Source organism: Lagopus muta, chromosome 2 (genome assembly GCF_023343835.1).
Source record: "Lagopus muta isolate bLagMut1 chromosome 2, bLagMut1 primary, whole genome shotgun sequence".
In the NCBI taxonomy this organism is placed as follows: Eukaryota; Metazoa; Chordata; class Aves; order Galliformes; family Phasianidae; genus Lagopus; species Lagopus muta.
The window spans coordinates 61900037-61917953 of NC_064434.1; the positions used below are offsets into that span (position 1 = coordinate 61900037).

At 38.4% G+C, this 17917-nt stretch overlaps 1 protein-coding gene across 7 annotated transcripts in view; it reads right to left on the minus strand.

Moving 5' to 3' along the window:
• Positions 1-17917, minus strand: part of PLEKHG1 (pleckstrin homology and RhoGEF domain containing G1) — a 125446-nt gene that overhangs the window by 8530 nt on the left and 98999 nt on the right. For all 7 annotated transcript variants that reach the window (XM_048936145.1, XM_048936143.1, XM_048936144.1 and 4 more), the window contains 10 exons: positions 10211-10257; positions 9612-9762; positions 8515-8646; positions 5985-6167; positions 5803-5898; positions 5589-5675; positions 3321-3354; positions 2073-2168; positions 815-853; positions 340-362 (listed from right to left, as the gene is read on the minus strand). In XM_048936145.1, the coding sequence (XP_048792102.1) occupies positions 340-362; positions 815-853; positions 2073-2168; positions 3321-3354; positions 5589-5675; positions 5803-5898; positions 5985-6167; positions 8515-8646; positions 9612-9762; positions 10211-10257 (888 nt within the window). The remainder of the gene's footprint in view (positions 1-339; positions 363-814; positions 854-2072; positions 2169-3320; positions 3355-5588; positions 5676-5802; positions 5899-5984; positions 6168-8514; positions 8647-9611; positions 9763-10210; positions 10258-17917) is intronic.

Genomic DNA, 17917 nt, shown 5'->3' on the forward strand with positions numbered 1-17917 from the left:
AATGTTCTCCAAAGAATACACACTATCTTTACATACAGCACTCCTGTGATTATAGTGGTATTTATAAGAACCACTAGGACATTAACAGTTCTTTGTACTGTGCTATAAAGTACAAGAATGTGGAGCAGTCAATTTTTGTTTGCTGGATATTCCTGAAGTAGTTAGCTGTGTTTCGTTAATTTCAATAATGCTACTGGAGACATTATAAACAACATTCATGTTTTTGTTTCTTTCTTTAAACCAACACAGCCAAGGAGATGTGGATTCTACAGAAAATATATTCTTGTTAGTTACGTGCTATTTGAATGTGCCAAGCAAGAAGTACAAGAAATGGCCTACCTTCTGCATATCTGGGCTTATATCTGAAAAATAGAAACATATACTTCATCATAAGTGAATAATCAAACAGCTATCAACCTATTCCACTGGCTTAATGCTACACTCATATCCCAGTGATGAATTCCCAAAAGAGGATCAAATGAAACAGCAATATTCACTTGAAGGTCTCTGATAAAACAAGAGAAAACAGTAGCTTTCTGATATCACCACCTGAGGTCTTGATTTGACAGAATGATGTAATGCAGGCAGCTATTCACAGTGGCTGGCTCCTGGTGTTCAATTACCAGTTGCTAAGACACTTACAGGACCAAAACCCAAGCATGGAAAATGAAATATTAGATTTAAACATGAGATTTTGTTTTCTTTGCCTCTCAAATGTGTATGTAGGGTAAGTTACAGGAGAAGAGGATACATTTTTACTTGTTCTACAAAATTGGAAACACTGGCTAAGTAAGCAGTAGAGGAAGCAGCTTACCATTTGACTTCAGAACTTTATGGACTCTGGATGAGGGTTCTGAAAAAGACAATGTGTTTAAGCACTCTTGCATCACAAAGAAAGCTATAATTATCTTTTCATAGCACAGACATCAAAATTTAAGCTCCTGGCAGGAAAACCAGATCTTCTGTTCTTAATCACTCAGCTAACTCACATTCTTAGAAAAACAGAATTTCTTGAAATATCATACCCACAGCTGTTACCAAACTACTTACATGTTCCTAATGCCAGCTATCAGCTGTTCTCTATGCAACAAGACACACATAAATTTTAAACCCAGGTTAGGATTCCTGGTTTCATAAGACTCAGTTCTCATTTATGCTACTGCTTGGAGTTGCTGGAGGTTTCCATATTCAAAACAGACATACTTATGAGGTACTGAGAAATATCTATAAGGCAATATTTTTAAATTTTAAGTAGCTAAATGTTAGTCCATCCATCCAGTCAGCATTTTGTAGTATTCCTTTTATGGGCAAAAGAGCATCCATTTGTTTCACCTCAGAAACAGAGAAAGATGCCTAAAAAGGTTTGGGTTTTTTGAACACCAGTGCCACTATACAATAAATCACTACATCAGTCTCTCATGAACCCTGTTTAAGTCATTCCCAGTACACGATGTTACACATCTTATCTTAGTAAGAAATGTCTTTAAATAGTTGAGCACAGGGACTGCAATATGCAGTCACTCAACTACACAGATATTTGTAATGTCTTCAACACTAAACTAACAATAATTATGGATCTATGAACCAGTAGAGAGAAAAACAGAAGTGAACTAATGATTAACAAAGATTTAAGAGATGGTTATGGCAGACATTATGGTAAATAGGTAGCAGTTAAATGTTGAAGTAACAAACCTATCATAAGATACAATCACTTCTGAGACAATAATTACTTGGGAAGGGGAGGACAAGAAAGGTCAGATTTAAATAATGTGACTGGCTTTCCTGTTTATGCATTCTTCTGTCCATTAGAAAATACCAAATGTTGTAAATGCATCCACCCTTAGGAATGTATATTCATGAAACAAAATGCAAACGGTGGATACAAGAATTAAACTGCACAAACAACAAAGCTTAACAAGATATGTCAATTGTGTATCAGAGGAACTGAGCTCTGCGGAATCTCAGTGGAGTGTAAGCTAAAGACCAATGTTACGTGCACAGACTCAACCAACCCTAAACAATCCATCTTGCTTTTCCTTATCATCTTCATTTATTAAAATGAGATTATTCACCTGATTTCCTTCTCACTCTCTGTTGAGTAGTACCTTCTTTAGGCTGATATGATGATTTTATTTCGCCCTCAGGGCTATAATGGAATCCTGGGTGATCTGTGGAATAAGCAGAGGCAAAGGTGTGTTAACTGCACAGGTCTCAGCAGCTCCCTGGGGGCAGTGCCTTCTTTCCTGTGTGATTCACGCCATGGCACATGGGAGCCTGAAGCAAAGCAAGTGCAGTTCACAGCCACAGGTAACTTAGGCACTTGGCCATAGTAACATTTTGCCCATTTAGTTGCACCTTGCTCCAGATTGCTAACCCAGAACACTGATAGCACAATTATTATCTTCAATTGTTTGCTAGTATCTCAGTCTGAGCCTTCTCGACCCATTCTTCATGACAATTATGTAAATAAATAACAAGGCTTCTTTACTCCATGATTCAAGCACTTCCAGTGTAAGATTACCGTTCTCATTTCCCTTTGTTGCCAGGAGCAGCTGCAACAAAAAGAGCTAACACAAAAGCACGAAAGGCAGCAAAGAGGTGCAACAGAAAGGCCAGTGCAGAGGGAGCTGGATTCAGAGCATGCAGCAGCAGCATTGTGTTCTCTCCTGAACCCTGACTTCTGTGACAGGCAGACAAATTCTTCAGTCAAACATCTGTAAAGCACTAGAATGTTGGGTCCCAGCATGAAACTTTCTTGTGACTACACCATAGATGAAGTTGGTTTCCAACACAGCCATAAGCCCAGCCACTCAGATGACAGGGCAGCCAGCATAGGCAGCCCATACTGAGTGCCCCTGCTGGGCTCCCAGTTAAGTCTGTGCGCACTGTGGCTGCCCTCACACACCTCCAGCAGCAGGTCTGCCAGCATGAGAAAGTCATACCAGCAGTGTGTACATAGACCTGCATTTTTTATTCAGTGAGCTCTAGCCAGAATGAGTTTATGTCACAGAAGGAGGAAAGATAATGTATTTAGTCAGCATGGAATAAGAAAAACAGAATAACCAGTATTTACAGAAGGTCTAATCTGCTTCTTCCTTTTTAATCATGAGACATAACTTGTCAGATGAAGATCCATCAATGCAGTGACCAGAGAGTCCCAAAGGATCTGCAAACATTTTTCATTTTTTTCCCATCAAAGCAGGATCAAGGAATGTAAACATGACCTTCTCCCATTTCAGATGGAAACAACATTCAAAGCTGAGGCTTTGAAGGCAGTTTTGTGCATTTTTTTAAATGGAAGCAAAAAACAATCAACTTACGTATGGCATCCATTTCTAGAATTGCCTGTTTGGCCTGAAAGAGAAGAACATAAACAAATGAAGAAAGGAAAACTGTAAAAGATAAATTACAAATTGAAGGATTTATTATGTTATTAATTATGTTGAATGTTACAGATTTCAGGGTTTTTTGTTTGTTTGTTTTTTCAGACAGTTAAGTTTAACTTTTGAACTAAGAAATACTGCTGGCATTGCCTTTTTCTCCTGGTCTCTATGCTTCACACGTTACATACATTGAGAAGAATTTTGATGGCAGGAGTTTTCTGGAGTTCATCTTCAGAGCATCACAAAAACTGTTGTTCTCTGCACATGCCCTCTCTGCCTCCACTCTGGCAGTGGAAAGGGAGGACCGTGTACTCACAGTACCCATTGAAATAGGGAATTTCTGAAGGAGGCAGTGATGCCTACAAGTAGATTTCAGCCACCAAAAACTACCTTTTTCTTTAAGAAAAATAAGCAGGGTGTTTTATCAGATGCATCAGCCGGGAAGAAAATAAACTGAAATATAGTAATTGAGTTAACCTGTTTGATCCTCTCTGAATGCAGTTCAGTGATTTTCCACCAGGTGTCACATGTGGACTACTATTAAATCCCTCAAAAGCCAGGCAGAGAAGTGTCTCATGAATAGCAAGCACAAATTTGCCAAAATGTGTGCACAAACGTGTGCTAATCTCAGAGATTTATTTGGTCAGGCTTTTTCTTCCCCAAAATAAATTATTTTTCAGAGACAAAAATGACATTATGAGGTATTTTTTTTCCATTGATAAAAAAATCCACAGAGAAAAAAATACACAAAAATTATACAAAATATATGAAGTAATGCTGAAGCATTTCTTTTTACAATCAAATAGTTACCAAAAAATATTCACGCAAGCATGAATACCAGTGCAATCATTATATTCTCAGTGACATCTGTCGATCAGATATATAAGAAGAAATACAAAATGCAATTGCTATGACTTCTTCCTCCTTAACTATCTTTTTTTGTTGAAAATTTTACTTAATACACCTCTGTGTATGCCAGTCACAGGTAACACTCACTTATTCCCTACAGCATAAAAATGAGCGAAAATAGTAATAGAAAAGAAAAATTCAGTGAACAAAAATATCAGAAATAAAATCTTGCTTCCAACTAGAGTCATTGCATGAGTCATGGATGGAGTTAACTCTGAATAGTGTGAAGATGCAATAAGTTACACTGGGAAACATCACCCAGAGGTCTAAGACAGGATTTGATAAATAAAAGGACCAGATTTCCCTACTTGCAAGCTATGAAGACTGTATCAGTAGGTATCTGACAACTATGAGAAAATGCAGAACTGTGCCTTGTTTTCTGTCATAACACTTCCTGGCTCACAAAAAAAGGGCCTAGATGTCCCAGCTAAAGATGCGGGGCTCAGGATGGGTGTGTGCATTTGCAAAGTGAAGCACATGCTGCAAATGCCTTCGCTGCTACGCTATCTAACCAGGACAGATTCAAACTGGCTTGGCAATGTCTACACATGCTGCAATTAGCACACCTCAGTGTTATGCAGACAGGCAGTTTCAAGCCAAGGTATGCTCTCTTCCAATAGAGTTTTCTGACACTGCACTGCTGTTACTCATGTCTTAGTGGGCAAATCCTGATGTGGACAGTAATGCTGCTAACCCAGTTAAATTCTTCTACTCATGTACCAACCCCAGTAGATGCTTTTAGTGGAATCTTTCCATTTATTTTTAGGGACTTTCAAAGATATAAGAAAAGAACATATCAATATTCAAGAGTTTAAACTTTCTCCAAATTGCAACTCATCTTGCAACTAACAAAACATGGGGCAACATAACAAAATAGAAGGCATTACTTCCAGCGCAGCCCTAATAAAATATATTATGATTAATGGATATAAGCAACAACATTTATTTTAGTTTTTGATGTTTTTTTATATCAGAACGTACAAAAAGAGCAATAAAAACAAAACTAATGGTACATTTAACCTTTTTGTGGAACTAAATTATCAGTCTGGTCTAATGGAAGTAGCTGCCATTCTCAGAGAGTCTCAAGGTGTTCACTAGAGATTTTTGAATGAAATTTTATTTTTCTTGTGCTTCACCTTTGAAAGCAGTTGTTCACAAATGGATGTACTGTCAAAAAGCAATGATATGACTAAGATGTGTTGTGAAGGGAGGAATGTTTCTTTCTGTGAAAACTGCCATGTGCTACATATGCACATTCAAGGAGTTGAGTTTTATATATCTACTTATTATTTTTACCTTGGCAGGAATTTTAGCAGGATGATTTTCTAGAATTAACCTCTTCAAGTGAAGAATCCAAAGCCGTTTGTCTTGCTGTGATTTTGCCTGATTAAAATAAAATTAAAAAAAAAATCAGCACCCCAAGAAAGAGCATTCCTGCACTATGCAGGGTCAGGAATAGCTTATGGGCATCAATCAGGCTATGCAGTGAGCAAGGAGTTTTCTGTCATACCTGGACAGTATGTTGCATCTTGGGATTTTTATAGTGGAAGACACTGAAGCTGAGTGGTTCCTTCGGTATTACTTCAACCAGCATAAGATTCCCACACTGTAACAGAGAGACGCGGCACTGCAAATCATGCTAGAGTTTCAGAGACTGGGAGACAGCACATGATAATCTGCTCTCTGACATACCAGTATGTGAGCTTTGTATGCAAACATCTCGTCTCTCTTTTTTGTGATTAGCAGCAGCTTGTCAAAGAGGAACAGCGTGCGCTCATTTTTGGCTCGCTGAATGCGAAACGTTCCCTCTAGAACCAGCTCTCCGTAACTAGTGAGATCTGGCCCTTTCCAGTTGGTGAGCAAACTCTGTATCTCCTGCAACAGATCAAAGGAAAACAATTGACATGCATATCAGTGCTTTTACATAAATAGATTCAAAGATCAATCTGCTGAGGCCATTCCTGCTCTCCTATGTAACATTCAACGGCACAAAGTCACTGTATGCTGGTGCTGAGGTTATTGGGTTAGGTGCAAATCACAGCCAGGTGCTTGCACACCTGATGCTAAGCACAGACTAAAGCGTGCCCTCCTGAATCCTGGTTATGTCTGCGGGAGCACAGTGAAGAGCCTGGAGTTTCCCAGGGCTGCCCGTATCTCTGTGTCTGATAGGCTCACCAGAGCAGATGCTCCCTGGAGTTGTTGTGGAGATATTTCTCAGAAGACCAAAAGACAAGAAGTTATTTGGTCAACTGACTGCTTAAAGATGGCAAGATTCTTTTGCATTTGTAATGATCTGTAGACATAACATAGATATTTCTCACCTTATTGCCTTAAGTTGTGTCAGGGTAAGTTTAGGTTAGACATCAGGAAAAACTTCTTTACAGAAAGGGCTGTTAAGCACTGGAATAGGCTCCCCAGGGAGGTGGTTGAGTCACCATCCCTGGATGTGTTTAAAAACCGTTTGGATGTGGTGCTCAGGGACATGATTTAGCAGAGGGTGGTTAGGGTAGTATGGTTAGGTTATGGTTGGACTCGATGATCTTTAAGGTCTTTTCCAACCTGAGTGATTCTATGATTCTATTTATCCTTTAAGAGAAAAACGCCAGGGAAACATCTAAGAACATCTTAAAAAATTTGTATTACTTGGCTAGGACTATTGTTTCCTAAATTGCTCATTTTTTCTGTCAGAGGCACAGATACAAAATTTCAGCACAGTACAGCAAACTAAGAGCAGGCTGAATCTTAAGTAAGGAAATGTTTTAAAACTTCCATTGACTTCAACCTAGCATTAGCAAAGCAGACAGATTTCCTCATTCTGGGCTGGACTCTAAAACATTTCATACAGCCATCAGATATAAATCTTTCTGGTATATTTGAGCCCAAATGCAGCCTAGGGCATACACAGGAAGAAAACCTAAATGCACAGAGCAGCACATTTTGGACTACATGCAAAACTCCTTAAAAAACCAAAATCAAACGAAAACATAACAAAACATTGCATTTTTAAGGTCCCTTAAGGAACTTGTAAATAAGTTGGAGTGTAGCACAGCAATCAGTTTCACCAATGTCCAGGGAGACTCAGCGCTGGAATCACTGTTGCAGTACTTTCAGAACTGCAGACAATGGCAGTGTGAGAGCTCACAGAAGACCTATCCCCCCTGTGGCTGCAGAAACAGATTTTACTTTTAGAAAGGGTAACACAAACGTTTTCCACAAGCTTATACATTTGCCAGCTCTGCTTAATATATTTATAATATGCACTTTTCCAAGAGCGGTTTAGCCCTCTTTATTGCCAAATATTACTGGTTATCTTTAGTCAGATTTATAGCAAACTGTTTGTAGAAGTCATTAGCATGCATTTCCAGCAATGTGTGGCAAAGGTTACACTGCTGCAGGCAAGGCATTATCAAATGTAACCCCATTCCCCTTATGTATAAACAGAAAAATGAGGGCCAATAGGTATGGTTTGTGTTAAAAGACATGAAGGAATAAAAGAATTACATGAGACAGATTTCTGGAATGGCATAAACCTATTAAACTCTTTTATTAATTAAAAAAAAAAATTTTCAAGCAATATAAGTACTGCTGACAAAAGTGTAATGTAAAATGGCAATTCACTTGGATGTTTGAAATTGTTGAAACAGAATGATGGATCTGTAAGAAGTCTGTGAGGTAGCTTACTCTTGACAAAAAATTATTCAGTGTAGCTTTTGCTTTCTCCTCAAAAACCTGTCACTCAAAGTGAAGTTAACCTTTTCCTAGCTATCGTGTTTCTAGGTTTATATTTTTCACACACACAAAAAAATGTCTTCAGAAGCCCAAGAGGGGAAGCACTTGAAGAAGCACAAGAAATGTCTCAAAACAAAATTAATCAGCACAAAAAGGAGAAATCGGAAACCACACGCTTTCTGAACAAAGACATGCCCTAGGGTTGTACAGCAGTGCTGTACAATTGAGGGAAAGGAAGAAAGAAAAGTTATCTCAAGTTCCATATTACTGCAAAATAAATGCTGTACAGGATGCTGCTTGCAGAGAAGAGATTTCTGAGATTTTCCTGCAGCACCTATGACATGGTTTCTAAGATCAAACAGCCACAGGCATACTCAACGGGACTTTAAATTTTGACTGACAAAGATAAAAGATTAAACCAAAAAATGCTGACGGCATATAGCTTCACAAAAACAGCTTACAGAAACACCAATAAATATCTCTGGGAACTCACCTGAAGCCTGATGGCATGTTCATGTTTCCTCTTCATGTCATTTATGTGCCATGCCACTCTTTGCATTGTATCTATGGCATCCAGCACCACATCATAGCCCTCAGTGTCCTTGTCAAGGTGATTTTCTATCTCCTACAACAAGAAAAAATAATTTCTAAATGATTTTTTCCAGCTTGATGCAATACTATGTTTTATCTGTAATATTTTGTCTTCACATTGTGATCACCTGAATGCAATGTTTCTGCCCTTGTTTCTATTGCATGCAGTTAACAATTTGATTAACACAAGATGGCTAAGAGTGCAAAGCTTTTATGGACAGTCCAGCAGCTGATGCAAACAGAGGCACAGAAAGACAGCACAGCACACTTACAGGAAGAGACCTTTTCAGACAGCGCTTAATAGCTTTTCTTAAAATATAGGACATATCAAAATGCTTACAAAATACTGATGGAATTACACTAGGCATTATTTTACAGTGGGAGAGAAGAAAAGCACCAGACATTTTTAAATAAGGATCAATGTCTTTACACTTCACTGGAACATGACTCTGTAATAGGAAACATATGTGGAAAATGTTAACAATAAAGCAGGAATTTCCTAAACTTGCTTAATTCAATTCACTGGATATGGAAAGAGCTCCCACTTCCTCAATCATTTCTCTCCACAAGAAACTTACCAATCAAGGATGTTTATATGTACTTATACCTTCTTTCAACCACCCCCAGCAGTGAAATATGTGGGAAAAACCCGCTTTTCATTGCAACAATATTTTTTTGTACAAAATTGTTTATTCATTAAAAAAATCTTCCATAGAACTTGAGAATGACAGACAGTTAAAAAAAAATGTAACTATTTGGATGCACAGACTGATTCAACATGTCAAAAATAACTACCATACATTCCCCAGCTAAAACATATGCATATGTTATGAAGTGATGAAGACAGGAAGAGTTGCCATGTGTAAAAATCAAACACTCCCAAAATAAAGTGCCTAAAAAACCCCAGAACTGTTCTAATCAAGTCTTATATCAGAGGCAGGAACACTGCAGTGCAGTAGCCTTAAGTGGGACACTATTCAGATGGGTTTTATTGCTTACGTGCAAGAGTAGGTGATACTTCAGGATTCGCTGGACAGGTTTCAAGAGATAGGAGCCCAGGGGCAAGGAATGCTGCAGTGCTTCTTGCCTTTCTCTGAAGAACTTGGCCAATGTCTTGTTCCTCATGCATTCTGTCAACACAGCCACTGACCTGAAAACATGATACCTATTTGTAAGACTGTAGGTAAAGTTGAGAATCATTTCTTTCTTTCCTTGCAAAAAGGGGCAGCAGGTTCCTAATCCAACCACTGCTTCTTCTTTTACGTTATCTTATATATTCAGTAGTGTTTTCCTTCTAACATTCAGCCACTTTTCTAGAAGTGGGAATTAGATATCTGGGGCATGCAGAAGATGACCATCAATTTTTAAGGACCAATAGCAATGAATGACAAAATCTACTGAAGTAAAACTACAGGTGAGCATCTTTCATTTTTTGTTTTTTCAAGTTTAAAAAACTAACATCTTTTTTCTTCCCTCCAATTTGCATGAGGATGGAGGGCAGGCACAACATTTAGACACACATATATCTAATAGACTATAACCTGCATTACGTTAATTAGCCAAGGGACAAATGAAGAAAGGGAATCCAGAACTCCTACCTTGGATAGTTGGTGCAGTACTGTGTGTATATATGGAAATCTTCACTCTGTATGGGAGGAAAGGTTTTCATATATTCAGATTTTGCCACATCAGCAGTTAGCACATGTGCAAGGCACAGGCAATGACACCACAGCAACACATTCTTCATCTCCTGATCAGTGAGTTCCCCACTTCCACTGTAATATTCTTAAAGCTAACATAGACCTAGTTATTGAATTTCACTTTTTCTTTCTGGAGAATTTTCCTTAAATTTTAGAGAAAAGGAAGGAAAAAAAAAACAAAGCAACCAAAGAAACAAGAAAATCTACACAGAGAAAAAGTAAGTGGCCTAGAAATAGAGTCTCCATGGTCCTTATGATGTCACCTGAAATCCAGACTATATATCAATGACAACCTCTGCATCTTTTAGAAAATAACGATACACACACTCCCTTCAGGCAACTGAACTGCACATACCTAGTTTTGCATGTGCTGAAGCACACACCCGTAAAATTTAGTTTTGTGGACACGTTCACTGCGATTTTCAAACTACTATAAATACTTTCACGTGTGAGCACAGTCTAAGCATGAAAATGAGATGCCACAAAAGTTTTAGGATTTTTTGTGATTTTTTTTAAAGTAAATTATGACTCTATGCAAGCAGGAAGTCATTACTAAAACAAGTTGTAACTAGATTTAGGTGGGTTTGTGCACTTGCCTGTCGCTGAGAAATACTCCACTTAGTGCTGACAAGCTTCTCAGGTGGAGAGTCTGAGTTTCCTTTCTTTATTCCTCAGCATAAAATTCTTTCTCAATTATCATCATTTAATTCTATGTGAGAACAAGTCTCCATAAATATTACCATGTGCTTTAAGTATATGTCTGCCTATCAGCTTCTGTCTGAAGTAGTGCACAGTTTTTGCAGCATGTTGGAGTCATAAAGAGTAAAAAAGCACTGCAGAACTGCAAGGCAATCCTGAAATCAGTGATTTCTTTTCTGAGCCCTAAACCAATAAAGAATGATTCTCTGGTGGTAAACAAGACCCTGCCTTCCACATAAAGCATCTTCAAGACAGACTGTGACCCACTGCCCCACAATAGTTGTGCCCCCTTAACACCCTCCCAGCAGTGGTATCTCTGAATAGTGAGACCAAATATCCAGAGCCCTATGCAGAGCATCAGGAGAGAGGGCTGAGGCTTTTATTTCTCATTGTTGAGTGGATTTTTTTTTTTTTTTTTTTTTTGGCTATTCATCAGAAAGAGGCAGCTGAAGCAGTTCCCTTCCCCCTCTCCCTCCTACATCAATCTGCACCATTCATTCTTCCAGTGGAGCTGCAATTCACAATGACCGTGGATGAAACAAAGTGTTACTAAACCTCAGTGTAATTAATTTCAGTGTTCCTTACTGGATTTCAATATTAACTGTTTTGAAAAAATTAGTCAAGTAAACTCCTAACAAATGTTTCCCTCAGGGACTACAACCCCCATTTACTCCCTAGCATGCTGCAAACTATTACTTTAAGCTGCTCTTCTTTTAGACATCAATCAACCAAATTTGGTCTTAATACAATACAGCCAAACAATTTAGCTTGGTCTTTCATGCCTAAACTAATTCTGCTGTCGCAGCTGGTTTTTGTGGCAGTTTACATATGCCCTGCGTCCACACGCAAAGACAACGAGACTCTGTCACAACTTATTAGTGTTCAAGCCTAGAACTCGCGGTGACAGCTACAAACCATCCCAGCGCAAAACCAAGCACTAATGAAACTCAGACCATTGCATACATGACACAACAAGCATTAGCAAACTAGCTAATATGCATAAAAAGTTAGGGTGCCTAAGAAGCCACCTTCCTCCCTTTCACTGTGATGAAATTCAGTGAGGTGGAGAAAAGTATTTTATTATATTTGTGCATATAGAATCATAGACTTATAAAATGGCTTGGGCTGGAAGGACTTTAAAGATCATCCAGTTCCAACCTCTGCCATGGACAAGATTGACACCCATGAAATCAGGGTCCCATCCAACCTGACCCTGAACACCTCCAGAGACGGAACATCCATAGCTTCTCTGGCCAACTTGTGTGTGTGTGCTCACCACTCTCTGAGTAAACAATTCCCTTCGAACATCTAATCTAAATCTCCCCTCTTTTAGTTTAAAGCCATTCCCCCATGTTATATCATTCTCAGACCCTGCTTATACGCCCCTCAAGTACTGGAATGCTGCTATGAGGTCTACCCAGAGCCTTCTCTTCTCCAAGCCTAGTGAGCCCAACTCCCTCAGCTTTTCTTCATAAGAGCAGTGCTCCAGCACTCTGATCATCTCTGAGGCCCTTCTATGGACCTGCACCAACAGCTCTGCAACCTTCCCGTCTGGGGGGCACCAGGCAGTACTCCAGATGGGAACTCACAAGGACAGAGCAGAGAGAGGACAATTCCTTCCCACTCCCTGCTGGCCATCCCTCTTTTAATGCAGCCCAGGATACTGCTGGCTTTCTGGGCTGCTAGCACACACTGTTGGTTTGTGTCCAGCTTTTTGCCCACCAGTACCACATACTAATAAAAAATTTCCATTTAGGGGCTTGCTGGTATAAACTGTGATAAATTCCCACGCCTACAAGCACAGAATAATGTAATTTACAGAATGACTTCAGAAGCAAAGTACAGAACATCTATGCTGGCTGGAGTTGATCTCGGAGTCACATAGTTTAGAAGAGAATCTGTTGCTTTTCCACCTCAATCAAAGACAGTTGAGACTTGATAATAAATCAAACATATTGATCTAAAATATGTCCTATAATTCACTCTCCAAGAACCACACAACTGCTCTTCCTCAGCTTGAAGAAAGAAGCCATACTAGTCAGGATGGCCATTCTCCCATGGATTGCCTAGTTACCTGGCGCTCTGCATCTCAAGAAGAGTTATCTAGTTTGCATGCATGGCTGACGCTACCTCCTTTACAGCAGACCTCCCAGGGCATATCAGGGCACAAGCTATGCAGGCTAAAGCCAGTGCTGTGTGTTGTATCCAGAAATAAGAGAAGAACCAAAACTGAGACTGATTTAATGTGTTGCTATCAGCCCTTTCACACTCTAAGTGTAGCACTAGATATGCTCATCAGTATTTTTTTGGACAGTCTTATGCTTACTCAGTCTAAAAGTCATTACATTCACCTTAGCTATCTTCAAATCAGATTAAAAGTGATCTCTGCTGGGAGACTGGAATTGCTCCAGAGGCCATTTCTAGTTTGGAGGTCCAAAGCTTTTAGGGCAGAGGATAAAAACACTGAGACCAAAGCCAAATGTTATCTCCACTTACTACAAGTCACCCTGAAGAGCAAAGCCAAGCACAACAGGATCCCAGCTATACATAGTTTGTCCCCTGCTGCTCAATTAGTTCACAGTGTGACTCCTGCATGTGGAGTGAGGAGGCTCCAAGCACAGGACAACATCCCTGATCTCCTCTCAACTCTTGGTGCACTTTGCTTTTTTATAGCCATAAAAGGCACTTTAAAATAAAATTGAGACATAAAAAATGAGCTGAGTGAGAGTGTAAGCTGAAGCCAATTGCCTAGATCTCTTCATTAATGAGATGTTAGATTAGAGTCATTCTCCCTTTCCCCTCAGTTAAGCTGTTGGTTTGCCTTTCAGAAAACATATGTTCCAAATTTCTGAGGTGCTGAGTGAGAAGAGTCATGTGCCAGCATTAAGCTTTCCTTTACAACTACTCACTTAAATGCAAATTTGTGGAATACTGAAGTCAATCTTCTAATTAACACTGGCATCATTACTACAAAAATGAAAGACTGAATTGGCAAGAAAACATATAAACAAACTTATATATGAATAATTATGCTGTAGAGAAGCTTGCTCTGAAACCTTTTGTCAGCCTCCAGTTGCAGTTATCAGCAAAACATCTTCAAGACATTTAATGTACTAGAGTTAATATAGTTCTTCTAAATGACAAGGAAGGTCCAAGGGCTGGTAGAAACTACCATAGTGCACTGCAACCCTCAGTGGCAGGTTATTTCAGTGAAGCAGCCCTTCCACATTGGTTAAATAAATACCCATTCATCTGTTTTGTATCTCAGATAGTTAAAAGCATAATACACAATCAAACAACAAATTGTGTTCTTCTGCATTTGTGTCTATATTGTTTCCATGGGTTACAACTGATTTAAAAACATCAGAAACAGAGGGAATTAGTATAATGTTGTAAGTTGTTAAAAATATTTTTGGTGTGTTACAACTTTGTATGGCTATTTTAACTGATAGTGAATTCTAAGTTACTGGCTGATTTACCCTGAAGACATCTTGCCAAGGTCTGTTAACAAATAAAAGCCACCATTTTAGGAGCTATTTACTTTGAGCAATGAACACAATAAAGGATAAATTCTCAAATCCACAATTACGGGTCTTTGTCAAAGCGTGCTAATGTGATTTGATAATCCTTATTGTATTTCCCTCAGAAGTAAAAGATGCAAGGCTGTTTACTATTTATACATGAATGCCTTACACAGGAAAGACAATGGTATCTGACTGCATGAGGGAAGAACGAAAAGCTATACAAAAGATTTTATTAAGCAAAACCAAGTAACACATTCAAATTCAAAAAAATAATCTATCAAAATTAGTCCAAAACTAGATGCTACAAAAATAACTTCACTAGATGTTTTCAGCAATAGCAAGCATTACTGCTATTAATGCAGTAATATTTTGGTTATTTATTTATTTATTTTATTTTGGTTATTATTTTGGAACTATTAGCTCTGAAAAGCTCCACTTACTTTAACCATAACTATTCTATTATTCATGCAAACCAATTTTGTATTATTCCACATGAATCCTGTTACTTACTGTCATGAAATGCAAAGAGCAAACATGGTACCTACAGTGAAAGCTTGATTATACATTCAAAATTCCTAACAACTAAGCTATTCACAAGTGAATAAGTAGGTTGGAAAAAAAAAAGTGCCACTAGAGCCAGAGCTAGCATAACCAAAGCACAGTTCCACTAAAAACATCTAAGAAGTTCCACTGGAGCTACATCCATTAGCTAAAGCTGTGAGCTATGACTTCAGTATAATATTATCCCAGTGAAGATCTAGCACACTAATCAAACAATAAATGGCTGAAATCCCGTAAGGCTTTAAGGACTGTGTACTGCCAAAAAAGGCTATTTTATTTCCACTACTCAACGTTGAGAAGATACAAGCAACAAAGAATGGACAACTGGAGCCTGTTAAGACAGTCAACAGTTACTGTAACGACATTTTCACAGCCAAAAACAGAACTATGGAGTATTATGTTATTGTTTTATTTTTCTTTCAAGCATTTGCACTCATCTGGATGAAGTTAAAAAAATGCTCATTAGGACTGCAACCTCCAGCAATTTCTGAGCCATCAGGCAGCTGCTTGCCAGTAATACAAATTCTAAAAATATTTGACAAGGGAACAAAAAGCACCAGAAATTGATGATAAGCAGATGGATTCTAGAACTAATGGCCAGGAAGTCTATCAGAGAACTTCTTTCAGCTGGCTAGTACAACAGAGGAAGCAGCTTTTTCTTGGATTTGCTGTTTTCACTTTTAGCACCTTTATTTCAATGTCTCAGCCATTAGTCACCACAGATAGATTCATGTAATATGGCAGAAAGATCTATGAACTCCAAATTGTGGCATCTGTAAATATCCTGAAGGCCTCACAAATGGTCTTCAGTACAAGAACAACTTTTGTGATATAGCAAGGCATGACAACGCTGTATACATTTTCTCTACTGCAGTATCCATAGGAATAACTGGGACCCTCAGCTTTGGAATGCCCCAGTAAAACCAGCAAATCATAGGAGAATTTAAGTTGATCAGGAATTCTGAAAGTTTTGTGTCCTATGTCTATATTAGAGCAGCGCCAGTTAGATCAGATTGCTTTTCTACTGGAGTTCTGAATATTGTAGAACAGCTTGGGTTGGAATGGACCTTAAAGATCATCTAGTTTGGTATTCAAGGATGGAGATCGTACAGGATGCACGCAATCTATTTTGATGTTCAAGCACTCTCTCATGGTTAAAAGCAAACCTGAAAGTCATCACATCTCACTGAAATTCCCCTTGTTGCAACTTGTGTCCACTGTCTCTTACCCTGTGCTCCTTCAAAAATGAATCTCAGCTTTGTCTTCTCTGTATTCTTTTACCAGGCAGCTATAGACAGCAGCAAATATTTCCACTCAGCTTGTCTTCTTCAAGCTAAACAAATCCTGTTCTTTCAGCCTTTACACATCACATTTTCCAACCTCCAGACCTGCTCTAGTCTGGATCACTCTAGTGTGTTTCTTGTTCCAGAAGACCAAAATTTACAGTACTACGCAGTCTTACAAGTACTGTATAGAGGGGAAGAAACAATAATCTAAATCTGCCAACTGTATTTTTGTTAATACAAATTATATGTTAACACACATGCAAGATACTGTTGGCCTTCACTGCAGGGGCACACTGCTGACATGCTCTGTAGTCTACCACAACTCCAGATCCTGCTGAGCTGTTCACCAGCCAGCCAGACCCAATCTACAGGTAAGTTTTTTCTATTCCACACACAAAACTTTGTATTTGTCCTTACCACTCTTCTTAAATTCAATATAGGATGCTTGGAATGATAACAACGTGCCAGAAGCCCCACTGCAACATGGCTAAAATACAGTGAGATCTCCCAGTGCTTAGAAAAGATCAGCTGAAAGATAAGTAGTAACTTGCTCCAACTCAATTCAAGCAAGTAATTCAGTGAAATGGCAGCCCTAATCTGTTACCGTCATTTCCTTTTCCAATAAAATCCCTTGTGCCACAATAGCAATGAACAAAATAGAGTGGTCCAGTTAGTCCTAAATACATATGTTAGGACTGTTTTTACAAATGGCTGGTGCTGGCAATACTGAACTCAGGATGAAGCCTAAAATATGACAGAGATTTTATTTTAGTTTATTTTAATGAAACCAAGCAAACACCACTATGAAGAAATTACATTTAAAAAACTACATTTCCCATTCCCTTTTCTGCCCCTTTTAACCCAGAAATGTCATGGAGAAGCATTATTACTTGACATATTTGGGCTCCACAGATGTAAGGCAAATGTAGGTTCTCTCATCAAGTGAACTTGAGTCATCAGTAGCCTAGATTGTTTAATCTCTTGTTGTTCTACACATAATAAACATTTTCCTTCCCACTGACTATCTCTCTGGGTTTCCTATAATAAAGGACACTTGGGTATTTTATATTTCTCTTGCATCTGACAGCTTTCTCTTCTCAATATTTTTTTTAACTTCTGAATTATACAATTGAATAAATATGTTCAGCAAATCCAAAGTATTTCAAAGAGACTAAGGTTTGAATCTTAACATTAGAATTTCAGCCATTCTTTTTAAGAGAAAACTAAGTTATGATGGCTCAGTTCAGCAAAAAAAAAAAAAAAAAAGCATTTCAGAAAATAATAGGACAACAAGTTATTGCCTTTTCTAAAATTGCAGCTAAGTTGTATTCTATCGTCATTTTAAAGCAGACAAAGCATAACAGTAGTACCAGTTGATCACCCATGTTAAAAAGTGGGGAAAAAATGATTCACTGTAATGCTCCACAAAAATGGACCTAAAACTTAACCCTAGATCAATAACTCCATCAGGTCAGATACACTTCTCAAATAAAATAACATATTTTTCATGGTTGAAGTAAAGTGTAGGTCTAGAA